Here is a 21,060-nt window from a genome sequence, read left to right as displayed (position 1 = left end):
AATTAAGGTGTTTGCGTTTCGCTACCTTATTTCCAAAACAAGTTAACTCAAAAATTAATTTTTCCATAAAATTCCTCTTGGGTTTTTTAAGTTAATGTACAAGTTGATTGAAAAATGGTTCAAATTGAAATTTAATATTTAAAATATATTAATTCATTATGTTTCATTATGTTGCTATTAACCAAAAAAATTAGATTGGTATTTTTATTGCAATATCACAAATGGTAACCGGAATATTTTTATTTATTTATTTAATCATAGAGAGGGTACATAATAATACGCCTAAGCCAGTAGAGGCTTCTGTGGCGCCCTCTAAAAAAACACATAAATACAAAAATACATATAAGATAAAGAATGTCAAAAATTTAGTTAATAATTCTTGAACCAACCAATTAGCTTAACACGAAAAGAACACTTTGATTGACTGTCAATGAGGTTTTGAGGCAATGAGTTCCAGTCACTTAGGGCTCGAAAGGTGAAGTGGTTTTGTCGCACGGTGGAGTTCACACGTGGTATGAAAAGTTTCGCAGAGTGACCGCGCGTGCATAAAGAAAATATTATCGTTTCCGGCCCCCCAACTCCCATGGATTTCATCTTAAGCGAAATTCTAATCTTCGCGTAAAACGAAAATCCGTCTTTTATTTTCCGGTACTAATATTTTTGCTGATTCGAAAGTAAGTAAAAAAATGCTACTTCCTCTTGTAAAGAAACCGAAAGGATTTTTTTCTCTCTTTTCACCGGTGAAGTAATTCGCGTTGGAATATGTTAGCAAAAGATTAACGTACAAAAAAAATAAAGTCTTATTCGAAATGACTCGTAACCTTTTCATTAGACAGTTTAAGCCCCGAGCGTCCCAACGCGAACGTCTAACCTAACTCGAAGAGTGTTTCTGAGGGCCTAATGTTTTCAGATTTAAAGGTCTATCGAAAAACGTAGAGAAACGAGAAAAACGTATAAAATATTAACTTCTATCAGTGGGTTCCTAACGAAAAGTATATCGTAATCCAAAAGGCTTTGTAAATTTATTTACCTTTACCGGGTTACAATAACAAATAACCGAATTTGTAAAATCAGAAGTTAATAATAGCGAATTTGTAAAGTACTCATCAAGGTTATTATAATGAAACTCGTACCTTATGGTGCGTTAATTGGTGTACACCGCATGTACTAATAAATTATTTAAAACGCAAAATTAACACTTTACTTACCGATGTAATTGTTTTAAAAAGTTAGTATATACATGTTTCGAGTGGCATGCAGGGCTTGCCACCACCCTCCTACGCATTGTAACCCGGCTACCTGAATTAATGGCTTTAAAAGTCGCTTGATGACTTAGGCCTAAGGTGGTGCCTTGGGTCTTAGCCTAGCTGATTATATATAACATTATCAGGATAAGGAAAAGGATACTTTTCTCTTAAGAGATATTTTATGTACTTTTGGTGAAATTTGTAAGTCACTTATTTTGAAAAATCAAAGAGAGCTTGCGAAGGTAGATATTTAAATGCAAATGCGTATTTAAGGGGGGATTAGTGGGTTCAAATCCCCCCGGAAATGGATCAGGGGGGGGGGCAAAACGTAACATTAATAATCCGCTAGGCTAATATCTTAGTCCCATGGCATTTAGTGACTTTTAATGCCTTTTTTAATAATGTGTAGGAGGGTGGTGGAAAAACTTTCATCCCACGGCCAAAAAACCGCTCCTTACACTCATTATTACCGTTAACCTCAACAAGTGTTTTGGCAAGGAGAAACTGAAGAACTCGGAGAAAAAGCCCTTTAAACCAGGGGAGAGATAACTTGCAAACTCAACGCGGAAGGAATTGATCCGAGATTTCACCCAAAGGGAATTGGTGCAAAATGTAAGCGTAGGGAGTGCACAACCCCGAAATGAAATCCTGGATACGCCTTTGTTTTATACTTCTCTCCTAAAATACGTGTTATATACTTCTGGTGAAGCCCTGTAACTTTCTCATCAAGGAATACCCTAAACGTAGCAACAACTGATGCCAGACGAGCGAGGTATTTTTTTTTGGGGATAGCGGTATCTGCCATTTTTACGAAGGCTGTGGTGGGTCGTAAAACGGTAAAATCGAGCCGACCTTTTAAGCATTTTTATGAGCGTTAATAAACTGCTGGTAATATTGGTCGGGAAGACCCGGGGCGGCCTTTTTCTTTAGAATGGGCCCTCGGCATAGTCTTTTAACGTTAGGTTATATTAGCGGCGTCCTCAATCGCCCACCCTCCCCTTATGATTATATAAATCCATTACCCCGTATAGAAGAAACTTTACGTTTTTTTACGAGTTTGCCAAAACGAAAAAAAGACACGAGCGTGTACGATCGATTTTTTTCCTAGTCGATATCGCTATCTTTTAAGTAAGTATAATGATAAAGTACCACGGACGAATGGCTGTGAAATATAAGATGAAATCCCCGTCATTTTACGACGGAAAAGGTCTGTACTCCCTAATTTATATTGTGTCGTAAATGGGGCGTCTTAATAATAATGATTTGACATTTAATCATTATGCGGGGGAAACTGCGGATTCGATTTGGTCATTTGATGGCCTTCTAGCATAAGTGCCACCGATGCTTTGGTCCCATTCGACCGAAATCCCATTCGTTCGAAAACGATTTAACATTGAGTCCCAATCGATCGAAAATACCCCAATAGTGCGGCTTACAGCCCAATTTTGCACGTTTATATTATTTTTTATAGTACATCAAATTTCGTTTTTATTAGACTTTTTTACATAGGTTTACTTTTTATATAAATAAGTGTTGATAGTCTTATTGGAGCCAGTTAGCTAAAATGGAGAAAATAGCTCACAAAGGAGGGTTTTTGTACATTAAGAATGATTATTTGTTTCGCTTAAACAAAACGGTAAATAAATCTAGTTATTATTCGTGTAGAAACGCGACTTGTAAAGTAACAATGGTAACTTACGACGGCGTAATTACAAAAGGTGCTCCATTAGTTCATCCAGCGCATGAAGAAGTCGCGTTAGCCTTACTCGACGCAATTGCTACAAACTTAACCATTCACATTAAAAATGAAATTGTTCGAATTATTGTATTCTTGATATAAATAAAAAGTTCAAAGCATAAATATATTTATAAAAGCGCCACCCTAGGGAAGTGAGAGCAAGGGCGTATTTCAGGGGGGGGGGGTTGGGGGTTTTTTGCGTACCCTGCTATATCTCGGGTCAAAAGTAAAAAACAAAACAAAAGTTCCCAATGAACCGAATCCGCCTTTTGGGCTATATTTCGGAAACATATTGAATTCGGTCGAATGGGATTTCGATCGAATGGGAATTTACCGCCACCGATAGTTCATCAACTGCCTTACGTCGTAGGCGAACTGATGACGACGCGTTAAGTCTTTTAAATTGTAGCGTTCGAAGCGACATCTGTCGCGATTCCTGTGAAGCTCAAATTTTATTTAAAATTCATTTATGGCGCTATTTATCGTGCAAAGGAGTAAGTATATTAGCGTGGAAAAACGTATGGTAGTCAATGAAAATTAAGAAAAATTTAAACATAAACCAATCATAGGAACTATGATCTTTCAATTTTACCCACCAACCAACGTGACAGAAACGAAACCAGTCGATCGAAATTATCAATCTAACCCAATTTTGATTAACCACCCCCTTAATTACATATTTTTCGTGTTGAAAGTTTAATACTCCCATCTTGAACTCCGGGTGCGAGTAAGTTAGTTTGTAAGAGAAAATTGTAATTGTAAAATAATTATAATTTATTTAATTTAATTATTTATTTAATAATTATAATTTATTTAATTTAATTATTTATTTAATAATTATAATTTATTTAATTTAATTATTTATTTAATAATTATAATTTATTTAATTTAATTATTTATTTAATAATTATAATTTATTTAATTTAATTATTTATTTAATAATTATAATTTATTTAATTTAATTATTTATTTAATAATTATAATTTATTTAATTTAATTATTTATTTAATAATTATAATTTATTTAATTTAATTATTTATTTAATAATTATAGTTTATTTAATTTAATTATTTATTTAATAATTATAATTTATTTAATTTAATTATTTATTTAATAATTATAATTTATTTAATTTAATTATTTATTTAATAATTAAAATTTATAATAATAAATAATGATATTATTCAGAAATTATTATTGAACTACCGCAATCGGTAGTGTAATTGAGATTAGTGTTCCACCTTGATGTAGTCGAAGTGTTTTACGCCGCTCGAAGCCGAGCGTAAAATATCCTTGATCAAAAAGTTAATCAAATTAACTAACTTTCTTGAATCTGAAGCAACCTCCAAAATTGACCACAGTGATCAGGGCCCACGAGAGCGGGTTCAAACCCTAGGAAAACACTAATCGGGTGGGCTTACATTTTCAAGGAAGATATATCGCTGTTTACACACAAAAAAAAATTAATTGAAATTGCTTTGATTGCGTTTCACTACATTATTTCCAAAACCAGGTAACTCGAAAAATTCATTTTCGATAAAATTCCTCTTGGGTTTATTGAGTTAAGGTACAAGATGATTGAAAATTTGTTCAAATTTAAATTTAATATTTAATACATTGGAGAATTGTGTGTACTTAATTGTCCGTGACACCTTGTTAGAAATCCGGGGCCTTCAGGCTGCACGGGCCATGGTAATTGGTACCGGTTTCTGCCCTTTCTCGTCGGACCCGACTATGATAGTTCGCCTGGACGGGCGTTACCGTCATAGACGATTACATTGTTTAGATGTTTCCAACACAGTCCTACAACTCATGAAATCTAATTAAAGTTATTAAAATGAAATATTTGTATTCCTTTCAAGAGATGGAGTTAAAAAAAGTAGTATTTCAAAAACTATGTAATTTTTCTATTAAAAGATGAGGTTTTCCCCCCGGGGATGACGGGTCTTATGTGCTAATCGATACTATGAGAATTTGTCTTTCATTCAAACTAGTCTTGATAGAAATCGAACCAATAGGAGCGTATATGTACCGAATTTTAATGAAATAGTTGGTTAAGAACTAAACCAAAATTGAAACTATTTCAAAGAAAACATTTAAAAATAAGATGAAGTAAACATATTTAAATAACTATCATAGTGTTTTCCTTTATAAACTCGATAAGCCATTAAGCTATTAATAGAGAGTTTCAGGAAACCTATTTCTAGGAGTTTACGCGAACGTCTGCAACGTTCAGGAGATTGGTAGACGTTCGCGTCAACGCCTAGAAATGGCTTTGCTGAAACTCTCTATATAAGTAGGAATGTAGAATTGGTACGGTCATAAAATATATTTAATTGAAAATCCCTGTGTTGAAAAGTGGTAAATCAGCTAGGCTAATACCCAAGGCACCACTATATCCGAGTTTGAACAAAATCGGTGATTATCACCTCGGGTCGTCTCCTTGTAAGAGCTACTCCAGGAATGACGTCATGACAGGAGACAATTACTCTATCTCAAAGGCTACAAGCAACGCAAGAGCGAGCGGATGCGAGATATCAAGGAGGCCCGCTATGTCGCGAATAGCTCTCATTAAAAATTTAAATTGTGAATTTAAAATTCACCAAACACGTGAATGCTTCTCCCTGCTAAGCGTACGCTGTCAAGTGCGGCTCCAAATCTTTGACCATTGTGGCAGAACAGACGAAATTAACATATTAACGCGCGATAAGTGTAAACAAACTAGGCGCGTCATTAGCTGAAAACTATTCGTGAGTTCTGAACCGTTCAACCAGTCCCCATGCGCACTATTCGGCAAAAAAAATTCTAGAACTACCCAAATGCAAACTATTCGCAGACAAGAACCTCTTGTTGAACCGTTCGGAACCGTTCTAAATGGTACCTGCTCAAGAGCAAGTACTGGCCGGAACTCAAGGTTGAAATCTCTAAAATTCGTCCGCACATCGGGCTGCGTACGTCAAATCGTACGAATCAAAACTATTCGTCGAAACGTTCTGAACTATCCAGAACTTTTGCGTGACGTCACAGCTTAGTCCTAAGCCGTTCTCTTAACGGTTCAGAACTCACGAATAGTTTTCAGCTAATATTTTCGAGAGCCCTGACCCGCAAGTTACCGTTTACATTGTGCTTGTTGAAATAATGAAAACTTTTCACCTATAAATAGGACGTCAAAAAGAAGCTACCTGGTTAAAAAAACACTTGTTGCATACCATACGAATATTCCATTATTTCAACAAGCACTATATAAACGGTAACTTGCAGGTCCTGGCTCTCTGAAATATTACTTCTTGGCAATTTCTTTGAAGATGTTTTATTTGGATTTACGAGTACTACGCGATTTTACAGCGTGTGATACCACGGACTCTATTATTAGATATAATAGAGTCCGTGGTGATACTGAGCGCATTATCACGAAAGGCCAAAATGAAAGCCCCCAAGGTACTACGATGACATCGAAGTTTCACAAAAGCAAAAAAAGTTTTACTTAGAAGAAGAATTTACTTTTTGAGCAAAATCCAGGGAGCTACGTTACCAATTATGGCGTGCTAAAAAGGGGACTAAGTTTTCTCTCGCTACTAAAATGCTAAATTTACAAAGTTGAACTTTAAATGAATAATGATATTATTTGTCCGGAAATTTTAATCCTTTTTTCCAGTGCTGTTATTATTCTATCTAGTGTTGTTAATTTTCCGGAAAAATAAAATGCGGAAATCGGAAAAATTAAAAATTGAAACATATTACTTTTTAAGGGTTTTTAATGTTATTCACTTTTTATCGATATAAAATGCCTAATATCAGTAAACATACTACAAAACATTAACAGTGTTACATTGTTAATCAGTTTAAACTAGTCTAGATGTTTAGTTTTACTTTCAGATTCGAAAATGCCGCTTTCAACAATATATTAGACTAATCATGGAATGAAAAGTTTTTTTTATTTTTTTCGGAAAAATACGGAAAATTTTTCAACTTACAACAGTAATTCTATCTATATAGTTTTGTATGAATAAATACTTTTGGAATAACTATTTTAATAGTTTATAAAACCAACTTTTATATTTCTCGGTACAAAATGAAAAATAGCATGTCTTTAAGACATGCTAAACATTACAAAAGCTTACAATTAAAAAAAAAGTAGATACGCTATTAAAGATAATATAAGGATTATTATTCACCCAATTAAAAAATTATTTTTCGACCGATTATTTTTTTTGGGATAGCGAGAAAATATACAAACGAAGATTCTTCACCGCATTTTAGTTGAGAGTTGATACGCAATGTATAGAGATTCTATCGGCAAAACGGCTTCGAAATACTTTAAAATGGGAAAACGTTCGTTCATTTGATACAAAAGAGGATGCTCACTCGTATTTAAAAACTTTCAGGTTTTACAACTACGACACGAAAGGAAAATCCGCAAAAGATACCAAATTATTATACCTTTGCAACGGTAGTGATAAATGCCCAGCTAGATTTAGAATTCTGTTGCCCAATGATTCTAACGAGGTAATTATTTTTGCTTAGTTTTTAATTATTTAGATGGTACTTATTATTTTTACGTTAACAAGACATCTATGGGATTCAGAGTCAGATTCGTTATTCCTTCTGGTTATGGAAAAACTCATTTAAGAGACCTAGATATTAACTCTTTTCCGAAAATGTCTGAAGACCATACTTTCAAAACACTCGATTCATATAAACAGTTTCAATCAAGATTTTGTTGATATTGCTAATAAGTCTATTTCGTGGAATCAATCGAGATGTACGTGCTCACCGTTTATGGAAAAAAAATACATTTGCCACTACATACTCGGCTTAGCTGTTATTCAGAATTTATTTATTTTATCACCAGAATACAAAAATGTTCCTATTGGGGTTAAAAGAAAAAGGTCGACCCACAAAATCAACAAAGGCTTTAATAATAAACTAAAACATTCGTAATTTTGTTTATATTTTTAAATGACTAAAAAATAATCTGTTAAAATGTTAATTGGCAAATTTATGTTTATTTTTGAATAAAGTTCACTTTTAATCAGTTTTTTTATGGGGGGGGGATTTATCGGCCGTTTAAAATATAATAAACATTTCAAAAAATGCCGGTTATACTGAGCTCGTGCAAATATTAGGATGGATTTGGGGTGCGTTCGCGATAAACATTAGAAAATTTTGGTACTTTCAGTGGTGGGAATAAGGTTTACAATATTTATATTTTCTTTGGTTAGAGAATAATTATACTCAAGTAATAGTCGTTTAATGAATATGAAGTTTAAATTACAAAAGCTATGATCGCCATTTTGGACGAGAAACCAATAATCAAAAGCAGAATGCTTGTGACCACACCGTTGCTCGATCCAAGAAAACGCCATTCCAATGATACCTTCAGCAAGGGGACATGCCAAGTAAAGATGGCACAAATCTCTCCGAGCCGGGCAGAAGCTTTTTATATTTGACTGTTCTCATGGGCGCGAGTTCACCCCTATCAACATTTCGTGTTCCATTTGCTGCTCAGATCAAATTTCGTGTGTTCCAGTAACTCCTATAGGTTCGATTTACTGCTCTTTGGTGCTCGTAGTGCGTTTCAAGCAAACTTATTCGGAGTCAATTTCGTGTTCCACCGCGTTGTGATTTATCGGTAGGGGTGAGATCAATGACGTTGCAAGTTGCAACAAATCATTATAACAAAAATACCCCTTCCCCACGCGGCCTAACGATGTCCTGCTGCAAAAAGGAAATGTAATATCTTTCTGGGAATAAACGAAGAGGTGGGAAAAAATGGCGAGCGCTCATGTTTGAAAATCCTCTTGCATTGAGCGAGCACTTCAAATTTAAAGTTGGTTGATCTTGTTCAGAATAAGAGCAAAAATGAGCCAGCTTAGCACCGAGAAGTTATCTCAGTCACTGATCGTTCACGGCGCGTTGAGCGAAATCGGCTGATCGACCAAAGAATATAAAGACCCTGGAATGGAAGGTGTAGCTCCGTCGAGTGGAACTTTTGCGCCTCTCGTTTTTAAAGAGAGACTGGGTTGCGTTAACCGTTTCCGGTTACTCTGGTTCGCTTTGCCGGAAGTTTCTATCGCAGCCAAAACACGTGGCCAATAATATCAATCCTTCCATTCCTGGGGCTTTATATTATCTTTGGATTGACGCGCTAGCCTGCTGACTTTTAAGCGCCGCGTCCTCTAGCGGCCAAATAGTTCGTTCACTAAAAAATTACCAGCGCAATTTCACTCCAAGTTTTGCCCAACTCTGCTCGTTTGTGACTTGCAAACATTTCGTGTGTAGTTGATAAATCAGTTACTCTCTAAAAACAACTAACTAACTTTAACTGCACGATGAATCTAACGTAATCACGTGACCTCTCATATTTTTTATAAAGAGCTATTCCTTCTGTACGTCACTGATTATTTCCGTAGACAATAAAACACTATTCTAACAAAAATTTGGTTTCTTAAAGGGTCATATGTGACATAACAGGCGGAATGATTAACAAGAAAAATGTTTTTCCACTACCCAGGGCCGGATTAACCAATAGGCCGAATAGGCCTGGGCCTAGGGCACCAAGCCTACAAGGGGCACCAAGAAGGTTCGAAAAAAATAAAAGTACAAAACTTTAATCATTTGCTTTTCAGAAAATATTTTCCGGAGTTATTTTAGTTAATGCGTCCACCCCTATGATCCAAAATCGTTTGATTGTCACATTCTCTGACGGACTGCCGTCTAGCCCCTGACGTCTGACGACATACTAAATCTGGCAGCAAAATGAATTTTCCTTCCATTTCTCAATTATAAATTGGGGGAGCGCCTAGCGAGCGAAGCGAGCTATTGAAAGGGGGGCACCAAAATAATCTTGGGCCTAGGGCACCATAAAGTCTTAATCCGGCCCTGCCACTACCGCATTACAATCCCTTCAACCTAAAACGATACTAAAAACCCAGGATTATTTAATATGGAGAGTAAAATGTTTGCAGAAACCGGAATTCGCTCACAAATTTTGCCCATCTCTGTGAAACCACGGGCAACTTTGATCACGCGCGAGAGATCAAAGTTGGCCGTGGTGAAATTTAACAAAAATTATAGATGGCGCTACAAATTGATATCCGGTGAATCTGGCGAAAGACTCGGAAGAGTGGAGCGACCTATGGGGGCGACCCGAGCTTCGCCTGAGATGTTAGGCGGTGAAACATCCTTTAGTTCGTTAATCCAAAGTCCCTTCAGAGCACTTTATGAAATTAATTAAAATAACGATAATAGGAAAAATAAAATCACCTGAATTATGAAAGCTAGTCGTAGCGAGCAGGTGTTAAATACGCTTGGGCGATACGTAAAACGAAGGCAATATACGGTATTATTAGCATTTCAATGATTTAAAAATGACTCCAATTTCAAACCTACTTTTGGTTAACATAGGATACCGAGGTTTTCAAAAAATCTGATTTACAAATGCAGCAAAGTGTCGAAGAAATGTCATTTAATTCGACAATTAAAATGTCTGGTTTTACATCCAATCTCATTAATTTTAGCAGTATCAGTGGTGATGCTACTGCTATAGACCAACAATTTAGCAGGTGCTTATGGTTTACAAGAGTAATACTGCTTTAAAATTAACTAGAATCAATTTATTTTAGATTGAAAAGTTATATAGCTGATGCGTCTGAACCATATAAATCAGAACTGACGCATTTACTTTTTCCAATGTTCGTAAATTTATATTTAGAACTAATTGGTAATGGACAAAAAGCAGCGGGTAAATTAAAAGATACACCTTCCCATTGTGCTGTGATAAGAACTAGGTTAAAATAATGGTACATTATTTTTCTATTAGCGCAAAAATTCCATTCTCGTCATACTAGCTTATTCATGGATTTAAGTGACTATAAGGTTGTGGTAGAATCTCTTTCTAATGTTTTAACTATACACGATATAAATATTCATCCGGAAATTAAAGCCTTTAGGTTGGTTCCCCTAAAATGTTATAACTTACAGAGACCCTATTTAACCATCTTAATTATTTGTAGGGAAAACAAATACATAGTCCAACTTTCCAAGGACTGTTACGAATATTTTTCTAGATTTCTTAAGGTCAGTATGATTTAGTATATGTAACTACCTATTATAGCCAAAGTCTAATCCAAATATAAATTGTTTTAGAATACCGATCACTTAATAATTCTACAACTATTAAATTTATGCATTGATATTGAAAGTATGGCTCTAAGATTAAGAATTAATTACTTTGAAGAGAAAAATAAATAAATACCTTACCTTTTCAGTACAAAGTTCCAATTATTTATTGACTAAATTCTCGTCTGATGATGGAATTTACCCCAGTAGTGCCTCTTCGTCTCCTCTAAAGAAAACTGAACCCAACACCGAAAGAGAAACTAAAAAAGAAGCGTTAGCCGCGCTAAAAGACATTATTAGTAAAGTTAGAGCTGGGCCACCCACTTTACCTTCAATTTCTTTGCACACTGTCACGAATTGCACTCAGGGGTAATATAAGATAATTGACCAATAATCTAGAAAACAATTTATATTTCTTTTATTTTAGTTTAAGTTCAATATGTCTAAATGATAATAATTCATTATTGGCCTGTGGATTTGAAAATTCCTCCATCAGATTGTGGAGTTTAACACCAGAGACTCTCGTTTCTGAACCAAGTCTCGTTGATGTTTCCAAAATCCATCTAGCTTGCGATGATGGTAGAGAAATTGAAAAGGAAAAACCAAAGTGCGTTATTTAATTCCTTTGCGCTTAACAATTTGTCCAAAATTAATTCCTCGCAGAGAAATGAAAATTATGAGAGGTCATTCTGGTCGAGTTCATGGTTTGGGCTTTGTAACGAGTGCCCAAGTTCTATTATCATGCTCCGAAGACACAACTGGTACAAAGTGCACTGCATAAGGATTTTAAATAACAATAAATTCACACTTGTAATAACAACTCGATGAATTTCAAAGTTAGAGCGTGGAATCTACAAACGCACACGAATGCAGCCTTATACAAAGGCCATTCTTATCCAGTATTTGACTTGGACGTTAGCCCATTAGGCCTCTACTTCGCCACTGCCTCTCATGACACAACTGCCAGACTATGGACATTGGATAGAACATATCCAATTAGAATTATGGCTGGTCATAATGCTCAAGTTGATGTAAATAAGTTGGAGAGATCAGTCAATAAAAATTCCAATTAGACAAAACCTACTTTTTTTATTAACAGAGTGTAAAGTTCCATCCCAACTGCAACTACATAGCTACTGGTTCAACGGACAAAACTGTCAGGCTGTGGAGCGTCCAAGATGGGCAGATGGTCCGTATGTTCCAAGGACACAGAGGCAGCATATTTGCCATCGCATTTTCACCAAATGGTCAAATTATGGCCTCTGCTGGTAACTCATAAACAACTTAATCGTCTGAAAATAATTAATAAAATAACGTTCGTCATAGGTGAAGATCGTAGAATAAAAATATGGGATTTGGGGTCAGGTTCTTCCATCAGAGAGCTAAGAGGACATACAGACACAGTTTACAGTCTTAGTTTCAACGGTGATGGATCTGTTCTGGCTTCAAGTGGCTTGGAACACTCACTAAGGCTATGGGATGTAAGGAAAGGGGTTACCCATTCAGCAGCTTCAAATGACAACCAAAACACCTCGTAAGAATAAAAATAGAAACAAGCCATACTAAAATTAAGAGAAACATTTATTTTTCAGAACGGATGGTCATACCTCACCAGAATTACTCTCCGTTTACCCCACCAAACAAATATCAATTCCTTATTTGAAGTTTTGTCGCTATAATTTATTAATGGCCGTGGGAGTGGGCGTTGCCCCAAACGGCTAATGATTTACATTTAATCATGTCTTTAAGTTTTCTATAAAATAAATTAAGTTTTCTAAAAAAAAGAGGGCTTGCTTCCTTTCACAGACTGATAATATTTTTCATTTAAAATGCAAAATGTGAGACATTTCTCATTTGTTAGCTTAATTTTTAAAATTTTTAAAGCTTTTATTGTTACCTCCATAAACTGGCTGTGTAATTCCATATAAACAATAGAACTTGAACTCATTTCTATTAATATATACACTTTTTTTAAAACTATCAGAGTTCAATATAAAAATATGGATGATTTTTCTTTGTTTTACCACATTAGTATAAGTGATAATTTATTACAAGTATATTTATGCCCAAAACAAATTTTACACAGCCAGATTAAAGAAGTAACAATATAAATAGAGCAAACTTTTTTTTCAGAATTATTGGCATTTAAGACTTCACTGTTATAGTCAAAAATACTACCTAAATACATTACATACGTATAATTTTGCATATGTAGATAAATTTTTTTTTATACAATTAATAATTTGTCTTACTTTGCTAACAGTAACTAAACAAAATAAGTGGGGCAAAGCGGAAAACTACCTCCTAAACCTTTGCTTCATTAATTTTAAAGTCTTCTGCATCAGTGGAGCCACTTTAGGTTCTGGATTTAGTTGAAGAAAGGAAACTATGGTTAATATTTAGATCATAATCGATAAATATTTATATTTAAATTACTTTTCATTTGGGCAGCTGATGATGAAGACTGAGAGGAAGCGGCAGCAGCGGCCGAATTGAGAGCACCCACAATGGGTCTGGGTGTAGCTTTAGAAGGTGGTCCGCCTTTTAATTTAAATCCATTGGGTAAAGCCGTTCCATTAGCCAGTTGTCTACGAACAACATCCCTAGGTGGTTTAGCCACAGAATCAACGTAAGCCAATTTCGTCGTTCGCACTAAATTAGTAATAAAATTGGTATACAATGGGAAATGAAAAGAAACAAAGAAATAATAATAATAATCAGCTAGGCTAATACCTAAGGCACCACCTAAGGCCCAAGCCATATAGGGAGTTTTATTGCCTTTAAACAGGTGGCGGGGTTACAATGCCTAGGAGGGTGGTGGTAAGTCATTCATGCCACACAAGCCAACAACTTCCTACACTTACTATTAACGCTATTAACGTTAAATTCTACAAGTTTTTACGGAAAGAGGAAACCGAAGAACTCTGGGAAAACCCCTTTAACCAGTAGGAAGATAACTTTCAAACGCTACGTGGAAGGAGCTCATAGTTTTCACACAATAATTTACCTGGGACTGCTTTCTTCATGGAAGCCGAGATATTGGCGGTGATATTTTTAAGTTTCTCTTCCCTCTCATCATATAATCTCTGAAAATGGAAAAATTTATTACTAAAATGATTTCTCATAAAAAAAATAAGATTTATGAAATTTACCAAGTAAAGATCTCTCCATGTTTCATTTTCAAGCGGAAGTTTCATTTTGAAATCCCTCAAGCAATGAGCGTGCCATAACTCATCCGTGTCTTCCAAAAGGTACTGAAAATAATAAAATAATTAGAACAAAATGTTCGAAATGGAAAACTGTAAAAAATCCTACATTATTGAAATCTTCAAAGGTGTAAAGTTGGGCAGGGCTACATTTCTCCAAGATGGGTTTAAGTAAATCGTAAGGCACTCCTCCAGTATAGCCCAGATCACCAATATTTTCAGTTAAAACTCTGATACAACAATCAAACAATGATGGAACATCTAGAATTGAAAATATATATAATGTAATACGGGTACAATAGAAATATATTTCATTAGCGATAAATACCTGCTAATTGACCGTGCTTCCTTCCAGCGTAGACTGCAGTTTTCTCATTTCTGGAGGATGTAAAAAGAATTGCCTCTTCATTTGATAGAGCTAGATCAAAGATTTAAGGAAAAAAATTATAAATAAATAGTTTTCAAGTTGTATAAATATAAAAAATGCAAAGTACCTTTCTTCTTCTGGGCAGAAGTATCTTCAAGCATTCTGTGACGTAGAGGTTTGTAGTTGGGCTGTATATCAGGTAGAGTGGAGAGTATATCTACTTCTAACGGAGGTACTAATTTAAGCTAAAATTAAGTTAAAATTAGCAATTTCAAAGTGTTAAAAAATAATAGTTGAATACCTTCTTCAGTTCTTCTGGAACTCTGGGTTCCATTCTTTCTACCTTACGTTTCAAAGATTGACTTGTAGGTTTAATGTCGGGAAATTCAGGATCGTAGGAATCACAATTATTTCTGACTGACACCTTCTTAGAGCCACTACTTCCAACTCCGCTGCTGCTAGTACCATTCACTTGAGATTGGGTAGGTGTAGGTTTAGGTTTGACCTTGCTTTTTGCTTTAACAGAATCATTGAATCCGAGGCAGGCTTCAAAACTGGCTACAGAGTTCGTAAACTCATCGAGATTTTTGCTGACGTTCTTGCTTTTTCCAGAGTGTTTCTTGTCACTTTTGGAACTATGTTTTGTGGAGCTAGAACTTTTAGAAGAACTATGATGACTAGAGCTTTCTTTCTTTGTCGGTGATTTTTCTTTCTTCCACTCGGATTTTAGATTTTTTTCAGCACTTGAATGATGAGAGGAATGCTTGCCATCGCTCTTTCGTTTACTTGGTGAAATTTCATTATCTTGATATTTGCGATAGCTTTTATAATCATTCACGGTTGATGAGGGGTTGTAAGAATCTTCAATCTCTTCAATTTCTTCATTGTCATCATATCCATTGCGGTTCAAGTATTTCTCTTCATCAGGACTAGTGTAATGAGCGTTAGTTCGAGGTGAGTATTCCTCGTTATTCCCTCGGTCTTCATCACTATGATCTAAATATGAATTTTTGTATTTGTTTCCTGATGAGCTGTGCTTGTGAGACTTTTTCTGTGGTTCTGGTTCCCTTAACACCTTGGTTTGAGAAGTGTTGGGGTCTTTACCTGTACCAGCATTTCCTGGTTTAACGTGATTCTTCCAATTGCTAATCAGTAAACGCGCCTCTTCACCAACATCACCTTGAACCTTTTTAAAACTATTAACGCACTTGCCAATACTCGTTTCCTAAAATAATTATAGAATATTTAAGAAAAGACTCCCCCACTAAGGCCAGATCAAATCCCACTTACTTGCAAGAGTTCTATACTTATGGGCACTTTCTTTAGCTTCCCAAATATTTCTAAAATCTGAAAACAATTTTTATTGGATTTTCATTAAATCTACAGCAATATGGTCCTTCTAATAGTTACAACTGAGATATTGAGCAATATGTTAAACAGGCTAAAATTAGGACAAAGCAAGTAGCCACATAGTATGTTCATAAGATTAATGAACGCAACGTTATTTAGTTATAGGCTTGCCCTTATTGACAACTAGTATTACAAAATTAATTTTTTGTGGATTCCGTGAAAACTATATCCTAGATAATACAATCCGAAAAAAATATATCTAAATAAGACTTGGTTGTATGAATAAAAAGATAAGTAAGCTAATTAGCAAATCGTAATGGGAATGGAACCAAAACATTACAAATGTTAACCCACGCCAAAATATTTCGAAGATTTATATCATAATCAATAAATACCTTGTCTTCCGATGGATTCTTTTCTAATTTCTTTTTCCAGTGCAAAATAACATCTCGCCAAGAAGACGCCATTTTTAAAATGGCACGTAAACAAGAGAGCCGGAAATAAGAAACAAGAAATTGATATTATTCTTCGCGAAGGATTTTCGGTGACGAACCCGCCAAACAGTCACAGACTGACCACCAAAAATTTATCTTCAAAAACCTAACCGTGCGTGACCTTAAAACATTGTGGGTGATTTTTATATTTATTTATTGTTTAAAGCAAACAAATTGCTAAGTAAAGACGAATTAGGCCCTAAAGGACCATAGAATAATTTAAAAAATTCCATCCTAATTTCCGTTAGCTCCTCCCCTTCCACACCTGGTGATAGCATATATTGTCAGTAAAATTTTAGCATTTTTCAAGCCCTATTTACGAAATTAAAACGATTCTGTGGCCCTTTAAAAACAATTGAACCGGCCGATCCAACCCGATTTCAAACGATTCAGACGTCCTTAAATTATTATCGGTCAAAGGTTTTATTTAAAACCAAATTTATATTCCATCGGTAAAATATGGTTATCAATAGGCAGTGTAATTTTTACATTTTACACCTTTAAGCGAAAATTTTGAGCTGTTATACGGTGTACACATCCGCGATTTGGCGGGAAATTCACACCCAAGTTAATATGTGTCGAGCCTGCGAAGGTTCATTTTTCATTTTAATGGTCTCATTAGAGATATATTTTAAGCTTCTGATAAAACTCTTACCCCATCCACAATTTTCATTTTAAATTAAAAAATATATTTCCTTATTTCTTTCTAATGAAAAAAACCGACTCAACCTGTAAAAAGTTAATTTAGTTTGTTAAGAATGAAAAGGGGACAAAAAAAAACCAAACCCTAAACAAATTTCAGTCCATAGGTGGTTCTTATCAAAGATAATATAAACCTCGTACCCTAGATTCGAGTCAATAGCGTATACCCACTTCCGGCTGGAACTCCGAAAACATTAGCTCCATGGTGACCAACCAGACTTGTAAATAGTGTATGTTTTTAAGAGAGTCCACTGGACCCGGACCCCTCCACCGATCTATTTTTTCGACGAGTCCAAGACTCTTCCCCCCCCCCCTCGTTTAAATTTATATGTTCTTTAATCTCTCTTTATTCCTTCATTTTATATTCGAAAATAAATGTCACCTAACCAGGCTAAGCCTATAAAATTTTAATTGTAATTATAAAAGAGACAGTCAGAAATCGAACTGCAGCATTATTTCATTATATATTCCCAACAACAAAGTTTACATATTTTCACAATTAATTGTGATCGGTAAATTAAAATGCTCGTAAATATTATCACAATTAATTGAACCATTAAAGTCATCATTTCAAACCCATCGTGCTTAATTTTTTTTCAAACTTTATTAATTTTAATAAAACTAAATTTTGATATTCAATGGCACTGTTATAACTACTGTGCCTAATGGAATACAGAGTAACAGAGCAAGACCAAACCTGGGAACACTTTGTTCCCTGCTTTGAGGACGTGCTGTTTGCGCAACAACGCGTCATAAAAGTTGGCCTCGGGCGCGTCAAAATTCAAAGAAGGAATTCTTCTCTTGAGAAGAGTTCTTCGTGAGAATTTTTCGCTTCATTACAAAGCCATCAATCGGAAAGCTCTCAGAAATCAGAATTCGAATCCAGGGGTTCGATACTTGCAAATTTTGCGTACGGGATTTTGAATCACAAAATGATTTCAGAAATCAAAAACTGATTTTTGGATTTCAGAGCACGATTTTAGTATTGCTTTCTGGTTTTTTAGACTGATTTCGAGATTTTGGAACTGAATTTCACACAGATTTCAGGATTTTCAAGTTGATTTCAAGATATGTTTGTGTAAATAAACCTTTTATTATTAATTAATGTCGACACTTTCATTAACCTAAGCTATAAGGCTAATTAATTAAATATTCCCTAGACAACGCATTAAATATCTTATCCCCTTTTATTAATAATACAATTAAAAAGCTGTCGCAAAGGATACAACTTCGGTGGACAGGAGATAACTCAGTTTTTTGATAAGCCTCTTTCACACTACACGATGTCTTCAACCCGACGTGTCCGATTTTTTAGTACATTTTCTGCCCAGCAAATAGGACTGAAACAAGGTCAGGTTGCATCTTTAGACTGATTTTAAAAATAAGATTAGGCCACTTTTCCCGCCAAGGCCGGATTTAGCCAACTGAAGGCCCTTGTGGGCCCCCTCTTGACCTCTGGGTTTGAGAGAGTTTAAAGTTTCATATTTCACATTTCTGCCAACAGAAAATAGGGGTACTTACGTTAAAATGCAGAACAGTGATGGGCACTCTCCTCTCACCATGAGATCTGTGAGATCAATTGAGAGGAGATGCTCTAAGCTTCCAATGGAGAGGAGCGTGAGATGAGTTTCCAAGCTATGAATTTAAGTGAGAGGAGAGTGAGCGAAAATAAGATTTTAAAAAAAATGTATTTGGAGTGTGAGCGAGGTTAATTTAATTAGTGAAACGCGATGAGAGGAGATCAGCTAAAAAGTTAGTTTGCGGTGGTGAAAGGGGGTGAGTTTGAGTTTAGATAAGAAAACCCAAACAAAGGAAATATAAAAACATGACCTTCTTGGATATAATTACGTAACTTTGGCCAATAACAAAGCCCAAACGTACAATAACATAATACGCTGACGTTAGAAGGCTATAAAGAAGTTAAATACAGTAAATCTAATGTGGCCCGGCCAGTGATGGACGTTGTTCTACCCTTGTGAGAACAGTGTGAGAATCTGAGAGGAGGTGAGATGCGCAAAACTTCAAAAGGAGAGGAGCGTGAGAGGAGTTCCACAAAGTATGCATTTCAGAAAGAGGAGATTGAAAGGAGATATTTTATGACTTACATAAACGGAAAAGCCCGTGAGATGAGATCAGATTTTTCAACAAAACAAGCGGGAGTGTGCGCGAGGTTAGATTAATTAGCGAAATTCGATGAGAGGAGATGCGATAAAAAGTTAGTTTACGGTGGTTAGAGGAGATGAGTTTGAGTTTAAAATTTTACAAACGAAAATGAGGTGGAGTGAGAGCTATCACAAAATTTTGAAAAATGCCCATCACTGATGTAGAATACGCTCCCTTTAATGACGAATCAGCTGCAGTCGTCATCTGAAAGCTCAATAGACGCTAGCATAAACTCTATTTATGTCTTATTCAACTTGTTGAAAAGTTCCACGCGCGTCTTGATATTTTAGCGTAAACGGGCTCGAGCGATTTCGCGCGTGCTCCCTAAAATATAAAAAAACGCACGAGCCTTTTACGCTAAAATATTAAAGAGCGCGTGGAACATTTTAACAAGTTGAACAAGACACGAATAATTTATGCTAACGCCTATTCGCGAATGGGAAAAATAAAATGACCTGTACTTTTGAATCGCGCTAATAGTAATAAATAAATAATTTCAATTATTGACTTCTAATATTTCGAATTATTTGATTTCTTTTACCATTGAATAGAGATCTAACAACAAGTATTTATTCCATCGGTACTATACTTGGACGTTACTAGGGGGGTAGACTTCGTCTTTTAGAACTCCTAGAACCGAATCTAGCGTAAGTTGTCGCATTAACCATATTCCATTACTTACATTACAATTTCACATTTCAAAACAAACAATAACTCGAGCTATAAATAAAATAGAAAAGACCTATCAGCTGACCAACTTTACGACTATACCGCTTGAAATCCAAATAAAATACTACTTTCTATAAAGTCAATGTCGAGTGTCTTGCACCCTTGCCGAACATTGCTGCCAGAACGTTAATGACAGATTTTGCAGTATAACCAATATTATTTAACTAAAGTTGAATAATCTTGGTATAACCAAAAACCGGTTTTAAAAGGGCACACCGGCGTTTGAATTTAACCAGCTCCCCGCGCTTTTTTTTCCAGAATCTGATTGGTCGTATCTGTTACCACGTGCTTAGTCCGTGCTGAATTGTTTCAAACGTCAATAGACGCTAAAAGAAATTATTCGCTCCAAAATAAAAACCGTCAAAAGGAAGGGTTTTTAAATTAAAAACGCGTGAATCTCGATGATATCGCCCATTTTTTCGTAGCACGTGTAATTATTTATTCTGATAATAAAATAGAATCACGTGGGCTTAGCAATATTTATCCGCATTTGTCTTAGCCAATAAGATTATCCCCTCCGAGCAAGCACGCGCCAATTTACACAATATAACCGTTGAATTTTTTCAAATCAATTTCTTTTAAGATCTATGTGGCCCTATGAAAAGCTGAAAGTCATCGGTGTCAACTATTAAAAAGTACGATCAAAAGTTAATTACATCGAAAGTATAAAATATATTTCTTACTAGAAAAGTTTTCATTTTCCTGTATACATAGTTTGCATCCCTAACTCATCAATAACGCAGTTCCAAGTATAGATATATGAACTACGAATAAAAATGTAATTTGAGCAAGAATAAACCGTAAAATGCCGCCATTTTGCCGGTCTTGATTTCTTAGTAAAACGTGAGAGTAAATGTAAAGGGATCACCACAAAGGCCTAGTTTGATAAACTTTGCCAACTTATTTACGTAGATATTCTAGTCGTCATTTGCTATTTTATTTA

At 35.2% G+C, this 21,060-nt stretch overlaps 2 protein-coding genes across 2 annotated transcripts; one reads left to right on the top strand and one right to left on the bottom strand.

Annotated features, from left to right (window-relative positions):
* The first annotated feature begins 10,133 nt into the window (after positions 1-10,133).
* On the top strand, positions 10,134-12,894 carry LOC149936268 (TAF5-like RNA polymerase II p300/CBP-associated factor-associated factor 65 kDa subunit 5L). Its single transcript, XM_090181058.1, has 13 exons — positions 10,134-10,327; positions 10,393-10,550; positions 10,611-10,729; positions 10,808-10,937; positions 11,001-11,064; positions 11,134-11,188; positions 11,256-11,475; positions 11,534-11,713; positions 11,770-11,867; positions 11,944-12,137; positions 12,206-12,374; positions 12,433-12,640; positions 12,699-12,894. The coding sequence occupies exons 1-13, from the start codon at positions 10,259-10,261 to the stop codon at positions 12,826-12,828; spliced, it is 1,794 nt and encodes a 597-aa protein (XP_090037184.1). The 5' UTR covers positions 10,134-10,258; the 3' UTR covers positions 12,829-12,894.
* Positions 12,670-16,579, bottom strand: LOC149936267 (elongin-A-like). Its single transcript, XM_090181056.1, has 10 exons — positions 16,425-16,579; positions 15,970-16,026; positions 14,981-15,904; positions 14,807-14,924; positions 14,641-14,730; positions 14,422-14,573; positions 14,259-14,360; positions 14,114-14,192; positions 13,543-13,758; positions 12,670-13,468 (listed from the first exon to the last, which is right to left on the bottom strand). Exons 1-10 carry the CDS (start codon positions 16,494-16,496, stop codon positions 13,404-13,406), a joined length of 1,875 nt encoding a protein of 624 aa, XP_090037182.1. The 5' UTR covers positions 16,497-16,579; the 3' UTR covers positions 12,670-13,403.
* Between the last annotated feature and the right edge of the window lie 4,481 nt (positions 16,580-21,060).

Source organism: Leiobunum rupestre, chromosome 7 (assembly GCF_980474605.1).
Source record: "Leiobunum rupestre chromosome 7, qqLeiRupe1.1.hap1, whole genome shotgun sequence".
Taxonomy (NCBI): domain Eukaryota; kingdom Metazoa; phylum Arthropoda; class Arachnida; order Opiliones; family Sclerosomatidae; genus Leiobunum; species Leiobunum rupestre.
The sequence above is the reverse complement of the archived record's forward strand: the minus strand, read 5'-3'. Positions and strand labels throughout refer to the sequence as shown.